The sequence below is a fragment of the Crotalus tigris genome, unplaced genomic scaffold (genome assembly GCF_016545835.1).
Source record: "Crotalus tigris isolate CLP2741 ecotype Arizona unplaced genomic scaffold, ASM1654583v1 scf7180000017764.6130737, whole genome shotgun sequence".
NCBI lineage: Eukaryota > Metazoa > Chordata > Lepidosauria > Squamata > Viperidae > Crotalus > Crotalus tigris.
Genome location: NW_024096618.1, coordinates 5060469 through 5081308, shown reverse-complemented (window position 1 = coordinate 5081308; position 20840 = coordinate 5060469). Strand labels below are relative to the sequence as shown.

Genomic DNA, 20840 nt, shown 5'->3' with positions numbered 1-20840 from the left:
GTTCTTTATCACCAGTGCAATTTTAGTTCATTAACAGCACATACAAGAATTCTTTTGGATCATTTCCAAAGAAATATCAGATTTTGGTACATGGATATAAAGTGATAGAGAGGGTTACATTTATGAGATGTATTATTTATCAAGGAAAAATAATGATCATAACTGTTTTGACTGGTGATGTATAGGCTGTACCAGAAATACCAGGATGATACTACAGAAGGGGTTCTCTACAAGATGCTCTTGCACAGTTTAGGAGTGGCGGATTTGCCAAAAGAATTAACTGCTGTCACCAGCACCTCTTCACTACGAGAGAATCAGCAGGCAGAGGAAAAGAAGCCAATGGATTTTCCAGAGAGGTAGCCCATCTGTGACTGTTAAAGTAGAAATGTAATAATTATCCATAGGAAAGTTTAGCTTTAGAATGTCTGGCTTTCCTGAATGGTCCTTTGATGTTCTGTATGAAAAAGTACCTAAAAGTTTGCTCTTGTTGAAGCCCCCGTGATCCCCTGAGGCTCCACAGAATCCCCCACTCCTTAAAGACAGTGGCCTTCATCTGCTCTAAGCAAATCAAAGCATCTCAGGGACCTAAAATGATCTCAGAACAGTAAGCAAGAGTCAGATCTGGTTAGTTGTTGTAAGGGAGACCACACAGAAAGCTAGATTGGGAAGTTGAGAAGTTATTTCTTAAGAAAGAACACTTGTAATTGCTTAAGAAAAGCATGTAGATTCACTAGGAGTCTTGCTCGACTTAAAGGTGACTTTGTCATTGTTTAATTTGCATATTTATTTTCCCCTTTCTAGCTTTTGGGCTGCAGTTCAGACTGATTGGTCTTTTGGTGTCTTCTGAGAGAAGCATTGATAAAGAATAGCTTTATTTTAAGTGACAACTTAGAGCTTTTGCAGCCAGTAGGGAACCTTGTCCTCCATAATGCCCATCAATGTATTAAAGGTGTGAATGGACCATTTATCCACAATGCCTTCCATGGATTCTTTTAACCAAGTGTTTCTCAGCCTTGGCAACTTTAAGATGTCATCTTAAAGTTTTAAAAATTGAGAAACAATGATCTAGCCTTTGGAGACTTTAAGGCCAATGTAGTTCTGGTTATGGACTACTAAGACCTCAGTTTCATACTGTAGCAGAACTTCAGGAATCGCTCAGAAAAATTAACCAGCTGTAGACTCAGAAAGAAAAATATTATTATAACATTTTATAAGAATATTATTGTAAATATTAATATTGTATAATGCTTGCCCCAACAAATCAGCTTTGCACTTATTCTGTTATTAATTTAGGATATTTCTTGACTCTGATAAGATTGAGAATGATGGCTTAGATATTTTTATAAGAAGATATAGAAAAGTAATATCTCTGAATGCCTGGTAACTAACTATAAATACAGGTAAGTACTATATGTGATGACGTCTTCGTCTATCATGGCTCCTAGTGCCTTCGTCGATGTGTTCACTCATATCCTATTTTTCCTTCAGGAGTTCCCTTAATTTCCTCTCCAAGTTTCATCATCACTGCCTTGTGAGAGAGACCAACATCATCCCATGAGCTTATCTAGCTGTGGGAGGAGTTAAGTCTTCTTACTCCAATGCACACAAAGCACAGATGGGAGTTTCAATCACACCATTGCAGCATCATCCTGCCTTTTTTGGCCATACCATGCAGATACCCCTGTTAACCAGTCTTCCAATTTTAGAATGAAGCAAATTGAAGACCACATCTACAAACAAGCCAGGAATAGAACTGTTGATGAAGTCCTCGAAAGGCTGAGGGATGGCATTCTGCATCAGGAAACAGGCATGAGGGATGCCTTCCTTACTTATAACAAGCAAGCTAGCGGGAAGTTGAATAAAACTGATTTCCGCAAGGTAAATAGAATCTTATTTCATTTTAATTTATTCTTGCTCATTCAGACCAAGTTGGTCTTTCATCTTTCTTCTTGATAGCTTTTTAATTTTGTTTTAATTTACTCTTGGTCATTCAAAACAATGTTTCTGTTTTGTCTTTTCTCTTGATAGCTTCTCAGCTTAGGGCACTGCTTATGTCTTGGTCTTCTGAAAAGTCTGTAAGCAGTTTAGGTGGCTTTATATTTCAGAATTTCCATCCTCTCAGTCATATCATTTTCACATAGCATTGCTTACATTTTCGGTTACCATCTTCATTTTGTAGCTTGGACTTTATCACATTTAACTCATCAAAAGAGGCCATGAAATTCAGCCCTTGGGGGCAAAGAGGCATATTTGAAGGGTATTTAGTGGACTCTTTGCCTAAAAACACCATTTAAGTCCCAGTTAGGGGCATTGAAGGTGGTCAAGACATCAGCCACAACAGCAGAATCAAAGCCATGTCCCCTTTCTACACAATCTGGATGTAAATAATACACCAGTGATATAACTGGATATTCTTGTATGCCGGCACCCTAAGTGAAGATATGTGAATGAAATATATAGGTATCTTATCTATTGATTTCAGAAATGGTTTTGTCCTTGCAGTTGCAACAATGGCCATGAAATGGGGTTGTGTATGGGAATTCCATCCAACTGCATCTATTGGATTTAACTCAACAATATACCACAAGAAAATGAATGTTTCTTTCTTATTTCTCCACTCTAAAATTAAACATTCAATCTGATAGCAAAAGTTATACTAAAATACAAAGCTGCTAATCTCTTTTAAAAGGCTTTCAAAATCTCCTGAAGAGTGATAATTTGTTAATTAGCACATTCTCACTTTTTTTCACGTTTTACGCCAGTCAACCATTCAATGTTTCTTTTTTCTCCAGCGTTACATCAGTAAAATAAAATAGCATTGCAAGAACAATTACCACTGAAGCTATTAAAAAAGGACTAAAAAAAAATGTACAAACACAAAAGAACACGCTCAAATTAGAAATAGGAGGGGGACTTGGAATTATTAAGTGGAGAGAACATTATTATAAACTGAATTCAATTCTATTACTGTATTTAACTAGCAGTTTCTATAAATTTTACATTTTCAAAACCACACCAAACTATATTACTGCAAATTTGCTAAATGATGTGGATTTTGTGCATTTTCAAGCATCAATGGCTGTCTCTTGAAACAAAGTTTTGTTCATTTAGCATGATGGGCGTTTGTCTATTTTGAATTCAGCTCAAGGGAGTAGCAATTGTGTATACTGTTTGTATTGATACCATGACATTACAAGGGTTTGTATCCTTTCACAGTATTTAATCTAGTCATCTTTTCTGTGTCTGACAGTTATTGGAGGATATTCAGATGCCAATGAGTGATGATCATTTTAATCTATTAATTGAAAAAATAGGATTCCCAGCTGGAGGCTTGAGTTATCTTGATTTTGTAGCAATATTTGAAGGTGAGCAAATACATTGCTTAGTAATATATTGATTCTCAGGTACAGATGCTGTATCTACTTCCTGGTTTTTTAAACTCAGTGGGAAATTAACTATTTTGTGTTAAAATCTGACCATGTAATGCACTTGTCAAATTCCAAAGAAATGAATGAACAAGGATGCATGGGATCAGCCAGCTAGGTGTTGTAGAAAACCCATGGTTTAGACAAATTGGGAAGACAATAACTATTAGTTTTGGTCTTATCTTCTGAACTAAAAAGCAGTGGCAGTGATCTTGCTTGAGTTACATACTCTTCTGTCAGCAACTGAGAAGCTTTCTCCTCTATTCAAGAAACAAACAAAAAAGAAAACTCACTAATCTTTTTTATTTCTCACTAATCTTTATTTATTTTTATGCAAAAAATAAGAGGGAGCCTGGTAGCACCTTTTCAGACTAACACACATTTTATTAAAATGCTTCAGCTTCTGTGAGATGACAGGAACTTGGCTGAAGCCTCTCAGAAACTTGACAGGACTAGGAAGGAATCAGCTTTATTGTACAACACAACTGGAGCCACTTCAAGGAGTTAATTGCTTTCTGACATCTTAGAAAGGACTAGTGCAGTGGTTCTCAACCTATGGGTCGCGACCCCATTTGGGGTCAATCAACCATTTTTCGGGGGTCGCCAAAGGCGGCGATCCGCCATTTTCTCCCCTCCGGGGGCGCCGCCGCGCATGGGGCGGCCCCCGCATGCGCGCCATGCATGGGGGCGGCCCCGCGCATGTGCACCACGCATGGGGCCCGCGCATGTACGCCACACATGCGCATAGCGTTTGTGTGACGGGGTCGCTGTCACACAAACGTTGAGAACCGCTGGACTAGTGCCATATAGCTACTATATACTGTATCTGGTATCTCCTTGAAGCACTTTCTACAACACAAAATGGTGGCTAAGGATGGCTGGTTCCAAACCAGAATCACATAAACTGATGACATTTAAAGATGAGCCTGTCCTAATGAGTGGAAAAGGTATCATGAAAAAAACTGCTCTCCAAATTCCACAAAGTAGCTTTGGAGCAAGATTGAAACAGGCATGCTATATGTTGCTCAATCCTATAATGCCAGCTTTGTCTAGAGTCAGAAGCTATGGAGAATCATGTCTGGTTAGTATTTAGATGGGAAAATCCATGGTTATAGGCTAGATTGAATAGTCAAAAAAGCATAATGGAGGAAACAATAACAACCACTTTAGTGGTATGGCAAGAAAAGTATAGGTTTGTGCATATAGCCATCAGGATTTGAGCTTAGCTTGAAGGAAATATGCTATCTTTTGCCTAAGTGTAAAACCTTACTTTTATCTATGTTGAATTTCATTTTGTTAGCGCCCAGTGAAATTCCATCCTTTTTACTTGAAAGTTGGTGTCAGATGAATCTGAATGGACAGATTGACTAAATCTGGATATGAGGTGCTAAAAATTAATCCCCACTTTCGATATTTTAATCTTTGGGATAGTTTAATCAAAGAATGGAATGGATGGATGAATAAGGGCAAATATAACTGATTCCTTAGACTTGCAATTCTATTTATAAGCATGGATTCTGTGAAATTCAAAAGAAAGGATGCTGGCAATTCTCTGGTATTGTCAGACATGAAAGATCAGGTCTACACATAAAGGTCCAATTAAATTGATGTATTGCTAATCATGCCTATGCCCAAGAATCTTCTCAACTAATGGTTAACACCTGCTTGGAGTTAGATAAGGGTCAACAGCATTCAAAGGAGGTTAGACTTTGTGTAGAGATCCTAGGCTGATCTTCTTTTAACTCCAACCCCGGGTTCTGCCATTTCTTCTCCTATAGATATGTACAAAAAGGAGAAACCTCCTTTTTCGAGAGAAGAGAAATTTACAGAATAGTTTATTGAGGTTTGGCTTTGCAATGAAATGTTTAAATTGTATGCAAACATGTCTCAGATTAGCTCTTGAGATATCTATGGTGTGATAGCTACTAAGAAAGGACACTATTTTAGGTATCTTTTGAATTGTACAAAGCTGTAATGATTGAACTATTAAACAGCTATTTACCAGGCCTGAAAAGAAGAAAAACCTGAAAAATTCTGGATAATGGAAAAGGGAGACCTTGAAATCAAGCTGAATTATTTTTAAAGGAAAGAGAATGATCCTTATGATTTGGAAAAAGGAAAGAAAGTGTTCGATGTTATTTTAAATACCGATGATACAATCTTTTCCCACTTCTCTTGTATAAATCGGACAGGATGTAATATTTCCCAAGATTATATGTTGAAATTACTAGCTTCAGTGGCCATATACTGTATTTACTAAGCTAAATCTAAGTTTAGGGTTAGATAATCCAATCACTATTCTTAACTGTGCAGCAACTCCTCTGATTTCCACTGACATAATTTCATAGCTTTCTGGGAATGTGAAAAACATTTCTTGAAGACTTGAACACTGAGCCCTATCTAACAAAATGAAATTTAATGTAGAGAAAAGTAAGGTTTTACACTGAGGCAAGAAAAACCAACTGTATAGGTATAGACTAGGTTAAACTTGGCTTAATGCCAGTAGCTGTGAGAGGAACCTTGGCATCCTAGTGGACAGTCACTTAAATATGAGCCAACAGTGTGCAGCTGCAACCAAAAAAAAAAGCCAATGCAATCCTAGGCTGCATTAACAGAGGGATAGAATCAGTGGTGGGATTCAAATATGTGAACAACCGGTTCTCTGTGTGGATGCCATTTCTGTAAGTCCATTCTGGGCCTGGGCAACAAAAAAGTAGCTACCAGTTCTGCCTAACTGGTGCAAACCAGCTGAATCCCATCACTGGATAGAATCAAGACCACATGAAATTCCAATATCGCTTTACAAAGCTTTAGTAAGACCACACTTGGGATGCTACATCCAGTTCTGGTCACCACAATATAAAAAAGATGTTGAGACTCTGGGAAGAATGCAGAGAAGAGCAATAAAAATGATTAGGGGACTGGAGGCTAAAACATATGAAGAACAGTTACAGGAATTGGGTATATCTAGTCTAATGATAATAAGGATTAGGGATGATATGATAGCACTGATCCAATATTTGAGGGGCTCTTACAAAGATAAGGGGATCAAACTATTTTCCAAAGCACCAAAATGCAAGACAAGAAACAATGGTTGGAACCAAGGAGAGAAGCAACCTGGAAGTAAGGAGAAATTTCCTAATGGTGAGAATAATCAACCAATGGAATAGGTTGCGTTCAAATGTGTGGATGCTCCATCACTGGAGGCTTTCAAAAATAGACCGGACAGCCATTTGTCTGAAATGGTATAGGTTCTCCTGCTTGAGCAGAGGGTTGGAATAGAAGACCTCCAAGGTCCTTTCCAACTCTGTTATTTTATGTTCTGTGTTCTAGCATGATTACTAGAAATAGACATTTGGGTTTTCTCATCAAGAGTCAACAAGTGAAGTGTTTAAAGCAAATACACATGTGCACGTGCACATACATATGCAAATATTTTCCTCTACAAATTTGACTTTTAATGTCATCACTTTGTGAAAATAACCTACAGAGTACCAGCAAGCTTCTTCTCTGTGAATATTAGAGGTTGTTTGTATATTTATTGTACTATTGTTGGCAGTCTTAATTGTGCTCAGTCTTATAGAATTCCTGTTAGCAATTATCAATTATACCATAAGGTAAAATGGCAGTTGGAACAAGATCCTTCTTTTAAGAAAAATCGCACCATACAAATTAGCTAGAAATACTCTACATATGACAATTAAAGCTGCACAAAGCATTTAAAATAAAAACAATTCAGCTGCACAATCCTGTCAAAAGATGCATTTTACAACATTCATTAGCTCAAACAAAGCCACATTTTGCCAAGTGGTAAAACTGTAGCATCTTTTGAAGAAATGCTTTGATTTTCCAGATTTCTGCACTGGACAACGTTGTGTTGATCATCGAATATTCAATATTATTCTCCATTCATGCCCCCTTCCCGTACTAAGGCAAAGGTGTCTGTAGGGAGGGGATACAGTCAAAATGGTAGCAGAAACTGTGGGATCAAAGCCTAGCCTCGATTCTACAGTTTTATGTGTCAGCTTTAGGAGAATTGTCTTGCAGGGATAATGACTACTGTGGGTGATATGAAATTGGAAATCTCTGTCCCTCCCTATGTTGCACAAAAGCCATTTGCAGGAGACAACCAGGAGCACAGGAGTCTTGTCTTCATGGTTTGTCTGGGTTCTCACTTCATCATACCAAGAACATATTTGGGCATCTTTCTTCCTTGAGGGAAGTGCAGAGAGCCTTGGTTTCAAGTGGTTCAGCGGCCTCACCTCACACAGTTCTTCTGAGGAAGACACCAGGTGTTTGAGAGAGAACTACCTCACCCTTGCTGGTGTACAGGAGTTAAGGTCTTCGGTTTATGAGCTTCACCCAAGGAATTTGGAGGGGGGGAGTGAGAGGGGGGAGAGATTTGCTAGATTCAGATCTACACAGAGAGGGAAGAAGTTTTCTGTGAAAAGTCTGCAGTAGGGAACTTATCTGCATGTACACTAGTGTACCACAGAATCACTGAGATGAGAGTTCTATGTATTTTTCCTGATGCTAATATACCCAACAAGATGCACACAGATGATCAGTGCAAATCCCTTTATTAAAACTGCAAATTCAAAATGAAAACTAAGCTGCATCAGTGGGAGACTTGTATTCCCTGTCAGATATAATCACAGATACAATTTCATTCCATGTTCCAGGCAAAGGACCCAGAGCTGAAAAATGGAAAGAGGGACACATAACTAAGGCAGAATACCAGCATATAGCCCAAATCTCTCAGGAAAGCTAAGGCTCAGAATGAACTAAGACTTGCAATAAATGTCAAAAATAATAATAAAAAAGAAGACAGTCAAAGAAACAATTGGTCCACTAATGGGATAAGATAATAAGCAATTGATAGGCAGCAGGCAGAAAGCAGAGCTGCTTAATTCTTTCTTTGCATCTATCTTCACACAAAAAGAAAAAAATAGCCCAGCCTATTTAGACTAGGAATTCAAATTAAAATAAGCAAGAAAATGGTAGATGTATTCAAATCACCAGGACCTGATGGATTATATCCCAGAATTCTGAAGGAGCTGGCAGATGTGATCTTGGAACCATTAAACCATATCTTTCAAAGATTCTGGAACACCGGGGAACTACCAGAGGACTGGAAAAGAGCTGATGTGGTTCCTATCTTTAAAAAAAAAAAAGGGGGGGGGGAACAGATCCAGGAAATTACAGACTAATCAGTCTGATGTCAATACCTGGGAAGATCCTAGAAAAGATAATAAAATCTAGAAGCAAGCAAAATTATAACCAGAAACCAACATGGATTTGTCAAAAAGAGATTATGCCAAACAAATCTTATTTCATTCTTTGACAAAGTGACTAAATTAGTGGACAAGTGAAATGCTGTGGACATAGTATACATTAGGCATTTGACAAAACAGACTGCAACCTACTTCTTGGTAAACTAGAAAAGTGTAGGATAGACAACATCACCAGATGGATTTGTAACTGGCTAACAAACCGCACTCAATGTGTAGTCCTTACTGGAACTACTTCTACATAGAGGGAAGTAAGCATTAGGGTTCTGTTTTAGGCCCAGTATTCTTCAATATCTGCATAAACAATTTAGATGAGGGAATAGAAAGGAAACTCATCAAATTTGCAAATGATACCAACTTCACAGGGATAGCCAACACTCCAGAATATAGGCTCAAGTTCTAGATGGATCTCGACAGATTTTAACACAGGGCCCTATATAATGAAATGAAATTCAGTCTAGGGAAAAGTAAAGTTTTACACTTAAGCAAGAAAAATCAAATGTACAGGTACAGATTGGGTGAAACCTGGCTCAATAGCCATAACTATGAGAGGGATCTTGGAGTCTTAGTAAACAATCACTTAAATTTGAGCCAGCAGGGTGCTACAACTCCCAGAAAGCCGATGCAATCCTAGGCTGCATTAACAGAGGGATAGAATCAAGACCACATGAAGTTCTACTGGTAGTATTACTTTAGAAGGCCTTGGCAAGGCCATACTTGGACTACTGCATGCAGTTTTGGTCACCACAATATAAAAAAGATGTTGAGACTCTGGAAAGAGTGCAGAGAACAGCAACAAAGATGATTAAGGGGCTGGAGACTGAAACATATGAAGAACAGTTGCAGGAATTGGATATGTCTAGTCTAGTGAAAAGAAGGACTAGGGCCAAGATGATAGCATTCTCCCAATGTTTGAGGGGCTGCCGCAAAGATGAGGGGCGCAAACTATTTTCAAAAGTACCAGAAAGCAAGACAAGAACCAATGAATGGAAACTAATCAAAGAGAGAAGCAACCTAGAACTAAAGAGAAATTTCCTAATGGAGCCTTCAGAAGTTGTGGGTGCCCCATCACTGGCGGCTTTTAAAAAGAAACTGAACAGCCATTTGTCTGAAATGGTATAGGGTCTTCTGCTTGAGCAGGGGGGTGGATTAGAGGACCTCAAAGGTCCTTCCAACTCTTCTTGTTGAAACAAAGCTTTCCCCCCAAAGTAACAGCCAACACTTTCCATAAGGAGCAGAGATAGATTCTAAAGTTAATAGGTAGTTCTAATAAAAAATAAAAAGATACAGAATCCAATTTTACCCATTTATTGGATAAAATATGATCATAATTAAGTGGAGATGGGAATAACCTGTCAAAATTTCTTTCTACCCAATCCAATATACAAAATTCTCGAAATCGGGCAAACATGACTATCATCATAATTTTTTGGATACCCTCCCCAATATATAGATTAGGTCATTGTTTCTCTGCAACTTTAACATTCTGGCTGGGGAATCCTTAGAGCTGGTCCACGTATCTTAAAGTTGCAGAGGTTGAGAAAGATTGAATAAAAGAAGGTAATGGGTCCATCTAATTGGTTGCATTGCTCTGTAGGGATCTGAACTATTGCTTTGTAATGAACAATATGCTGATCAATATGTACTATAGTTCTAATGTCAGTTATTCAAATCTATGTTATGCAAAATGATAACATGGATTGTTATTGATATAATTATTTCAGATTCCAGATTGTGTGGAGCCTGTTCAAATCGCCAAGTCAATGCTAGCAAAAGTCATTTCCTGTCTGCTGAAGAATGTCTCAGCCAGTATAGTGACAAGCTTGCAGAAGAATATGGGGTAATTGCATTCAGATTTCTCATCATTATTAATTTTGTTCAAGTATTTATTTTCAAAGACAAGAAAATCAGGAGGTTCAGGATGTTTAGAATGAATACAAAGGTTTATTGCAAGATCATGCTCTCTACAAGAATCTGAACTACTAATCGTCAAAGCAAATCGGCAGTAGATCAGTAGATCAGAGTTAGGCAACGTCTAACTGAACAGTTTATAGAACATTTTCTTCATAAGCTATAGAGATATGGAGAACAATGGTCTTCTGAATTATTGTGACCATCTTTTCTTGGTCTTAGATATCTCACAAGGTCTCTGAGGCCTATTTGAACAAAGTAATTTCTTGCCTTGGCTTATGATCTTCCTGATTACTTCATTCTGAGGTTTCAAAATATCCCAGGGTTTATGAGGGAAGAACAGTAGCATCTCAATAAAAGTTTTGGAAAAGAATCAGAGTGTGGCTGGCATTGATTGAGTTGTTTAGGAGCAAATGTTGTGAATTAAATACGTAAAGATAACCTATCAATAAACACTTCAAACTTTTTAAAATTTAAGTTTACAGTTTGTTGGAAGGAATCTTTCATTGTACTATTACAGATCTGCTTTCTATATGTGCAGTGTCATAATCTGAGTTGCTGTTGCATTCTTTTATAAAGAATTTATAATTTTATTTCAAAGCTTATACTTTATAAAATTGGGTTGAGTTGATATGGTTGAAGCATACAATCAATGTATACTTCAACTTCCAGAATTCCCCAGCCAATACACTTATCTTAAAGTTACCAAGTACTGAAGAATATTGGGATAAACTATCTGCTAGGTGTTTACCGAATCATGTTTACCTTCATGTTTATCTTTTTTGCATGTAAGAGAAGCAGCTATGCAATTTTTAAAATAATTTATTGAATGGTTACAACAAATTAATCAGAATAGGATACACTATTACAAACTTTTAGATGGTTGTCCAAACTGGCTTTAAAAGAAAACATTCAGATTTCCCATGCGACCTATTTCCTAAATAGTTTTAAATTTAGAATTTGTACCAATAACCCAGTAAAAAGATTAATTTTAGAAAATACTTTTAGCTGAAGAGTGAATGTTATAGTATAATATAGTATACTATACAGTATAACATAGTTTCTGTGAGTGGAAAATAAAAGGGTTGATCCAATTTTGATACTCAGTTGGATATTCCCTACTAGGATGCATATATTGCCTTCCGTAAAATAGATAGGAACAATGATGGTGTAATCACAATGCTTGATTTCCGACGCCTGCTGGACAGTCTCATGATCAGCATGACAGATGAGGAATACGTGCGTCTTCTTGGTATCTTGGGAATGAATGAGACCTCCACTCTGAATTATCCGGAATTCCTTCAGTTGTTCCAAACTCACGCAACTAAAGAGATGCGTCCTTGGTTGACCACAACTTACAAGTAAGAAGAATAAAAAATTTGGTTTATTTTGATTTACATTATCATGACATCATTATTTAATTAGTTCTGAAATTTGCAGGCCTCGTGTGATACAGTGATGAGTCTGCATATGGATGGAAGGTTGAACAACAGGCCCGGTAGTGTAGTCGTAATAATCTGGAGCTGAACATGCTTAAAACTGTAAAAATGAGAATGGATTTTGGGAGGAGACCTTCTATTTTACCACCTCTTACTATATTCAACAGCACGGTAACCAGGAGTAGAGTCTTTCCGTTTTTTGGGTTCTATAATCTCCCAGAACTTAAAATGGGTACTCAACATTAGAACTATCATTAAAAAGGTACAACAAAGAATGTTCTTCCTGCATCAACTCAGGAAGTTCAGATTGCCCCAGGAGCTGTTTACAATTTTACAGAGGAATTATTGAGTCTGTTGTTTGTACTTGTATAACTGTCTGGTTTGGTACAGCAACCAAACAGGTACAAGCTCCAATGGATAGTTAAGACTGCAGAAAGAACAATTGCCACCAGCTTGCCTTCCATAAAAGGTCTAGGACAGTGGTTCTCAACCTGTGGGTCGGGACCCCATTTGGGGTCGAATGACCATTTCACGGGGGTCACCAAACCATGCTGTCCGCCATTTTTTTCCCTTTTCCCTAGCTGTCCTACTCCCTCTTATTGGTGGCCACACCCACTTGGGGGTCACCACAACATGGGGAACTGTATTATGGGGTCACAGCATTAGAAAGGTTGAGAATCACTGGTCTAGGAGGATAAGAAGATATCTGCAGACCCCTCACATCCTGGACATACTGTTTCAATTCCTTCCCTTGAAATGGCACTAAAGGGCATTGTATGCCAAAACAACTATGCCAGGTTCTGACTAATGAAACACTTCAAAGAACTTCCAGGCATTGTTTTCCTAAAAAGTCTTTTATTTATGTTACAACATGTCAGCACGAAGGGATGCTAAGATCTGAACTTCTCTTCCCCTGAGCAATTAATTTACCAGCATGTTCCCTCCTTAAATTTGCTGTCATATATCATGGTTCTCCTATCAGGTGGAAGGGCAAAGGTTCTCTTCAGTTTGTGCACAGTCCTATCTTTCTCCTCCCCCCCCCACCATCATCTGAATTAACTCTAAAAATACCAGGCAGTTCTGTATATTTTGTCAAAGCAAGAATATTGAATATTAGCAGCATTGACAAACTAGACACAGGGACAGGGTTTTCCCTCATGCCATCACTCTGCTGAACACCTAATTCAGTGTTGCCTAATGTCTATTAACCCATGTAGTATGACTATAGTGTTATTATTTATTTTTTCTTATTTTCTTTACTCCCCTTTTATTGGTATTATTATTATTATGATTAATCTTTGATTCGATTAACAATCTGGGACTGGTAAAAACTTAACAGTTCAAGTCCTAGCTGTTAAGGTAGCATCTGAGTATATAGGCAGTTCCGAGTCGGGTGGTTTTTGAAAACTCAGGATATTCAGGTATAATAAATTCAAAATTTCTATGTATCCAGGCAGTTCTTTGGGCATTGCTCCAAGAGCTCCTATTACTATTGGTGCAATTGTTGATTTCTTCTTCCGTATAGTCACTCAACTTCAATTTGCAAATCACAATATTTTGTTATTTTTATGTAGCTGTTTCTCTTCAATTTGTGCATCACATAGTATTTCAATATCAATGAACCAGACTGATAATGATGATGATGATGATAATCCAGTCTGAACATCTGGCTGACTGTGGAATGATCAATAATAATAATTGCACAGTCAGCCAGATGTTCAAACTGTATTTGGCATTTTTGTCTTCCTATCGAGTCCTTACCAAGGATCTGGGATAGGCAGATGTGGATGTCTGATGATGTTACAGATATGGTGGCAGGATGGAAGCTGTTCCCAGTAAGGCTGCGTTTTGCAATTGACTGATGGGAAATTTGTCAGTGTCAATGGTGTTCAAGTGGTGCTCCAGTTGTTTGGGATTCCACCCAAGGCCCCTATTACTATTGGTGCTGCCTTTGCTTGCCTTTGCCACAGTCATTCTATTTCCGTTTGTAGGTCTTTGTATTTTGTTATCTTCTCCAGTTCTTTCTCTTCTATTCTGCTGTCTCCAGGCACTGCCTATTGGTATTGCTGTTGTTGTTGTTGTTGTTGGAGATTTAATCTTCTTAATCTTCAATTCGATTCACAGTTTGAGACTGGTACTGTAAAACCTTAAGAGAGAGCTGTTAAAGTAAAATCTAAGTAGATGATGACGATGATAATGATGATGATGATAATGATGATGCTTTGCATGTACACAAGTGCTTTTGTACCAGAGACAAATTTCTTGTATGTCTAATCACACCTGGCCAAATAAAGTATTCAATTCAATTCAGTTCAATTCAAGTCATTGCATTAATCTGAAATAAATTAATATTAGATTTAGGATACAAAATATTTCAAGATAGAATCAGAACACATCATTGTGTTCTTTTTGGTAAGAATGTAAAAATATTTGACAGTGTATAAATGAATACATGATGAATGATGAATGAATGTATTTTTGCTTTTTAAATACTTAGTAATGTTTAAAAATCAAGCATTTCCATAATTATCATTTTCAGACCTTACATACAGAATTTTTAAAAATAATTGTCAATTCTACTAGGTAGACCAGGAATCAATTCCACAGGAAGGTTAGATCTACTTTTATTGAGAATAGCTATATAACAACAAAATCTTGTGACTTTGATTGTGCTGGGTCGCCCCTTTTGTTATGCCCATGAGAATTAAGAGAGTCATCTGCCTGAGCATATGCATACTTGTTTGGGACTTAAGCTACACTTTCTCCTTGTAATAATGAATATGGCTTATCTCTGTCAAGATCATCTTTCTTTCTACTATAACTCAATAAATCAAGTTTATTTATTTAAATGATTTGGTTCCAATGTGTCAAAATGAACTGAAATGTGATTGGCAGCCCCCATTTGGGTGATCATGCCAAAATTGTGGAATAATCCACAGAAAGACAAAAAAAGTTTGGGTTATACCTTTTTGGTTTTAGGAGTCTATTGTAATTTTCACCCAAGATTTATATGTTCTATAATCTGCAGCTTGTAGGATTTTGGGCTGGTGTTTTTTTAATTGTTATTTAAAGTTCCTATTTGTGTTTAATTATATTGCTTTCCATTGCACTGTTATTTCTGAAAGCAACTTTGTTTTTCAGGGTACATGAGATATAAATAAATATTCTATTATACATTCTCTATGTGAAGTCTGAAGTATAACCACTTGATTTTCAGCTCAGCTGTAAGGTAACCTAGGCAACCATTTAAGAAGCTTTTAAAAACATCCTCATCACAGATCCACAGTATTGAAAAATTGATGAGAAATCTGGAAAACCACAGCAGTTTTTTTTTTTTTTAAAAAAAATCGTGGGATTCCAGTTTCATGGAAGGGGGAGCACAAAAGTGCCTGTTGGTCATGCTTCTTCCATTGCATCCCTTCAACTCTTACCACCTCTAGGAACTGAAGGGCTAAAATCTACATAAAGAATGTGCTATACCTGCATCCACATCCATGATTTTGAATTGGTTTTCTTGAAGTCATCAGTTCCAATGAGACCATATTTGGAGTTCTGAGAACAATTCTGGCCAGTACTTTTCCAGAAAGGTATTGATAGGTTAGGACAGGAAAGCAAAGAAGGTGACAAAGGTGATATTGGATGTATGAGCATAGTCTAAAAGAACTTGGAATCATCAGCCTGAGGAAAAGAATTTGGAGGGGAAAGATGATGACTGAGGTCCAGTACATATAAGGGTGCCATAAAGAAGATGGCCAGGAACTATTTTTTCATTGGCACAGTAACTGGGTGCAGTTACCCAAATGTCGTTTAAATATAAGGATGAACTTCAGTAAGAATTATGCAAGAGTGAAGTAATCTACTTACAAGAGTTGTAGGTTCTTCATCTGTCAAGATTTTTAAGAAGAAGCTCGACAACCACTGCTCCTACTTGGGTTAATTAGTTTTCCTTCCCATTGCGAAGGTTGAACATCCTCATGGTCCCTCCTAATACTGCAATTCTGGGATATTGCGACAGCATTTTTGCTTTCTTGGGCAGAGGAATGAGTAAAGGGAAGAAAATATAAGACTCTGAAGAATGTTGCAAGCAGAATTAAATAGAACGAAACAGAACAGAATAAAATAGAATTCTTTATTGGCCAAGTGTGATTGGACACACAGGGAATTTATCTCTGGTGCATAAGCTCTTAGCGTACATACAAGCAACAAGTGATAAATCATCATCATAAACATAAAATATAATCATCATAAATCATAAGATACAACACTCAGTGATAGTCATAGGATACGAAATAATCAACATAAATCATAATAGGATACTAATAAAAACAACATAAATCATGAGATACAAATAACAAAGTTATAGTCATAAGAAGCTAAGGAAATAGGTCAGTGATGGTAAACCTTTTAGAGACCGAGTGCCCAAACCACAACCCAAAACCCACTTATTTATCGCAAAGTGCCAAGGCCGCATCAGCATTGTGGTGGCCTTGGGGGTCATGGGGGCATGGCCCACTGGGTGGGCATGGCCCACTGGGAGGGCATGGCTCCGGTTGTCATGGCAGACTGGGGGGGCATGGCTGGGGGGGACATGGCCACCTCAATGTTGCTCATGGGGGGGGACGCCTGTGGGGGCCAGCGGCCTAATGGACCTGCGCAAATTGCTGGCTGCAGCAGCGCGTCTGCCCACAGAGAGGGCTCTGAGTGCCGCCTCTGACATGTGTGCCATAGGTTCGCCACCACTGAAATAGATAATAGAAAAGATGAGAAGGATAATAGTAATAGTAATACAGCCCTACTAGGTAATTTGACATCCCAGGGCATAAGATAGTGTTGTGGGAATTAGTTGTTTAATAGAGAGAAGGCATGGGAGGAAAACTCTGTTTATGTAGGTTCCCATTCCATTTTGTTTCCTCTTAGGTTGCTCTGCTCTGTCCTCCTTGATATTCAGGGCTAGAGAACATTGTGGGTAGTTAGACCCTTCCTTTATTTTCAAGAGCCAACTAAAAAGTGCCCTGTTTTATGGGCTCTACTGAGTAAAGTTCAACTCCTAGTAATTTTATGGTTACCTCCATGTTGGCTTTCTTGCAGGAACATGGTTGTAGTTGCCACAGCCATTTTTTCCTGTAGTATTTCAATTTTCACATCTAGTCATAGCATTTTCCAGTGGTTGCCCAATCAAGTACTAATCACAGTTATTTCTGCTAAGATGGCTGGCTTGAAATACAGAGTGATTGAACAATTCACGTTTTTAGTTTATTGTACTGTTCATTCATATGCTGCTTTCAGTGCATCGGTTTGTGACTACAATATTTTTATGAAGTTTCCTCACTGATAAGCAGCTTATAAATTTGAATATAAATATGAACATACACAAAAAATTATGCATATGCTTATTTAATATTATCAGTGCTTATAATATAATGGTGCAAGATGATTTCATCACACATATTGACATAAGCTAAATCTGTATAGCTCTATACTTTATAGAGAGGCCTCTATAACTCTGCCCACAGCTTGTAGTTCGATCCTGACAGAGTTCAAAGTTCATTCCGCCTTCCATCTTTCCGAGGTTGGTAAAAGGAGGAGCCAGATTGTTGGGTGCAATATGCAAATAATGCTTCTACATTGTAACCCACCCACAGAGTAAAGCACTATGAAATGGTATATGTCTAAATGCTATTGCTATTGCTAAAAGCCTGAGCATAAAAGTATCTTAGAAATTAAAATAATAGCTTAACATTTGGATGACTTATACAGATAGTCTTTACAACAACAACAACAACAATTTTATTGTCACTTTGAATGTACACCAATCGATATACATCAAAATGAAATTTCGTTGCATACAGCTCTCAAAGGGTCACCAACTCCAATATACATTCCTTGTTCGTGGCCAGCTCTGTCCTGTCAAACAGGACAGATGGAAATGGAGCTTTGACTTATGACAGTGATGGTGAACCTTTTAGAGACCGAGTGCCCAAAAACTGCCCCGCCTCCCTGCCACCCCCGCTCTACATGGTCACCCACCGCTTCCACAGCCCACCACAGCCATGCCCTGGCAGCCATGCCCTCCACCTATGCCCTGCAGCATCATCTGTGTGTGACAGGGCACGAGGGCAGAGTCTTGTTCCCACTGCCTGGCTACCATGCCCTTGGCTGTGCTGCTTTGCATGAAGCGCGCTCGGGGGCAAGTCTCCGGGGGGCTGATGATGAGGAGGGGCCACAGGGGGATGTGGGGCTAGGGTAATGGTGTACGTGCCCACCGAGAGGGCTCTGACTGCCACCTCTGGCACGCGTGCCATAGGTTCGCCACCACTGACTTATGACCATTCATTTAACAATGTGTCAAAGTTATGATGGCCTTAGAAAAAGTGATTTACAATCTGTCCTCACACTTACGACTATCACACCATCCTTATGGTCACATGATTACAATTTGGGTGCTTGGTAACCGCTTGCATTTAGTAAGTTACATAACTTAAGGACTATCTATATGGGTAAGAAACTGATTCCTTTATTATTCTATTTCACCCTAGTTTTAAGTGTCATTTAATAGGTGTAGTGAAATCTTGCTTAGATAAAATCAGTTTGAGATATCTAGAATTGCTAGATTAGCCCTTGGTCTTATTTGCAAGGTATTAAAACCTTGATTTTGGTCAGTTAGAATAGAGCTGGAAGGGACCTTGGAGGTCTTCTAGTCCAACCCCCTGCTCAAGCAGGAGACTCTATACCAGGCATGTCAAACTGCTGGCCCGCAGGCCGGATGCGTCACACTGAAACTGCACCCACCCCATTGCTGGCAATGGGGAAAAAGTCCCAATACGTCGCACGGCGTCACGTAACGTCATGGGTTTGACATGCAAGCTCTATACCATTTCAGGCAGGTGGCTGTCCAGTCTTTTCTTAAAAACCTCCAATGATGAAGCACTTACAACTTATGGAGGCAAGTTGTTCCACTGGTTCATTATTCTCACTGTGGGGAAGTTTCTCCTTAATTCCAAGTTGCTTCTCTCCTTGATCAGTTTCCATCCACTGTTTCTTGTCATCTTCTGGTGCTTTGGAAAATAAGTTGTCCCCCTCTTCTTTGTGGCAGTCCCTCAAATACTGGAATACTGCTATCATGTCACCTGTAGTCCTTTTCTCTAGACTAGCCAAACGCAACTCCTGCAACCGTTCTTCATATGTTTTTCTCTTCAGGCCCTTAATCATCTTAGTTGCTCTTTTTTTGCACTTTTTTCAAAGTCTCAACAACTATTTTGTAATGTGGTGACCAAAACTGGATGCAGTATTCCAGGATGTGGTCTTACTAGGGATTTATAAAGCAGTACTAATACTTCACATGATTTTGATCCTATGCCCGTGTTTATATAACTAAGTATTATATTAGCCTTTTTGGCTGCTGCAACACACTGCTGGCTCATGTTTAAATGATTGTTCACTAGGACTCCAAGGTCCCTCTAACAGTTAATGTTTTTGAGTCAGGTTTTGCCTAATCTATACTTGTACCTTTGGTTTTTTCCTGCTTAGGTGTAAATTGGTGCTACAATCTCAACCACAAGGTTTAAAAGTAAGTGCCCATAAAATCAGTTGAATGGTCCAAACATGAAGTACACTGTTTTTCTTGAAGTTTCAGATTAGTGTAAGACGATACACTCCTCAAACAAAGATGACAGCTTTCTGTCATCATTTCTGCAAAACATGTATAATGTATTGGCTGTTGGCCTAATTGGAATCAGTGGGAGTCTTCTAGTCAACATTATGGGCTGTTCGTTTGGTTTTGGTGTAGTCCTCTGTTAAGTTAAGTGTGAGACATAATTGTAGGCATTTTGTCTGTGGAACTGGGATGAATAGGAGTGGCTTAATGTTTCCTACTCTATCTCTCTACTAAAAAAATCCAATCTTGCTATTCTGTTCTTTTTCATCTCTAGCTTCACATTCATCCCACCAAGCTTCCAGGCAGAATTCCTCAAATTAACCAACCTCACTTCCCGTATAGTTTGAACTCACTCAAGTCATTAAAATGCAATTCTTTATTTTTAAAAATGTAACCACCGCAAGCACGGATGCTGTTGCACAGTTGAAAGAAAGCCAAAGCAACAAACTCAGGAGGGGAGCTTCATCATTGGCTATTTAATATTATCTGCCAAAAATGAAACTGGCAACTAGAATAATCAGTCAGTAATCTTTTTTTCTGGTTTCTAAAGGGAACTAGAAGCTAGGAACGTGCATATAACTTAATAAAGTCTTGAGAGAGTTTGGCTGCTCCTTCTTGTGAGGGTTATATGGATGGACAAAGCCTGCTTGTTGGTTTTAGATGAAGGGCTACTCTTCTGATATGGGTTCAGCATAACTTCTGAAAGAGCAAAAGCATACAGCAGAGATCTCAAATAAAAGAGATATTGCAGCTTCTCAGTGGCTTTAGCTGAGTTTAGAGTAGAACTGGCACAGCAATTTTCTAGTGATCTTCAGACCACAATATGCTGGAGTTTCATTGGATCTTATAGGTATTGTGCCTCTTTAGAGCACTGCTTTGATTTCCAAACGTTTTCCCTTTAAATCTCAGCTGGAATTAAGACATTTGACCGATCTGTATTTGCATATGTTGACAAGGATTAAAGAAGGTTTTAAAGAGATTTTTAATTTGCAGCTGGAGGGGGGGGGAATAATTGTAAGGAACTCATTTGTATGCAGATCTCTGAGGTAAGTCTTAGAAACTCTCTGTACCAAACATAAGAAGAAAACAAACAAACAAAACTTGTAAGATGTTAATGAAC

The 20840-nt window shown here is 38.3% G+C and overlaps 1 protein-coding gene across 7 annotated transcripts in view; it reads left to right on the top strand.

Moving 5' to 3' along the window:
* Positions 1 to 20840, top strand: part of EFCAB6 (EF-hand calcium binding domain 6) — a 138257-nt gene that overhangs the window by 72769 nt on the left and 44648 nt on the right. For all 7 annotated transcript variants that reach the window (XM_039341347.1, XM_039341351.1, XM_039341350.1 and 4 more), the window contains 5 exons: positions 186 to 356; positions 1707 to 1878; positions 3251 to 3365; positions 10441 to 10556; positions 11753 to 11988. In XM_039341347.1, coding sequence (XP_039197281.1) covers positions 186 to 356; positions 1707 to 1878; positions 3251 to 3365; positions 10441 to 10556; positions 11753 to 11988 — 810 coding nt within the window. The remainder of the gene's footprint in view (positions 1 to 185; positions 357 to 1706; positions 1879 to 3250; positions 3366 to 10440; positions 10557 to 11752; positions 11989 to 20840) is intronic.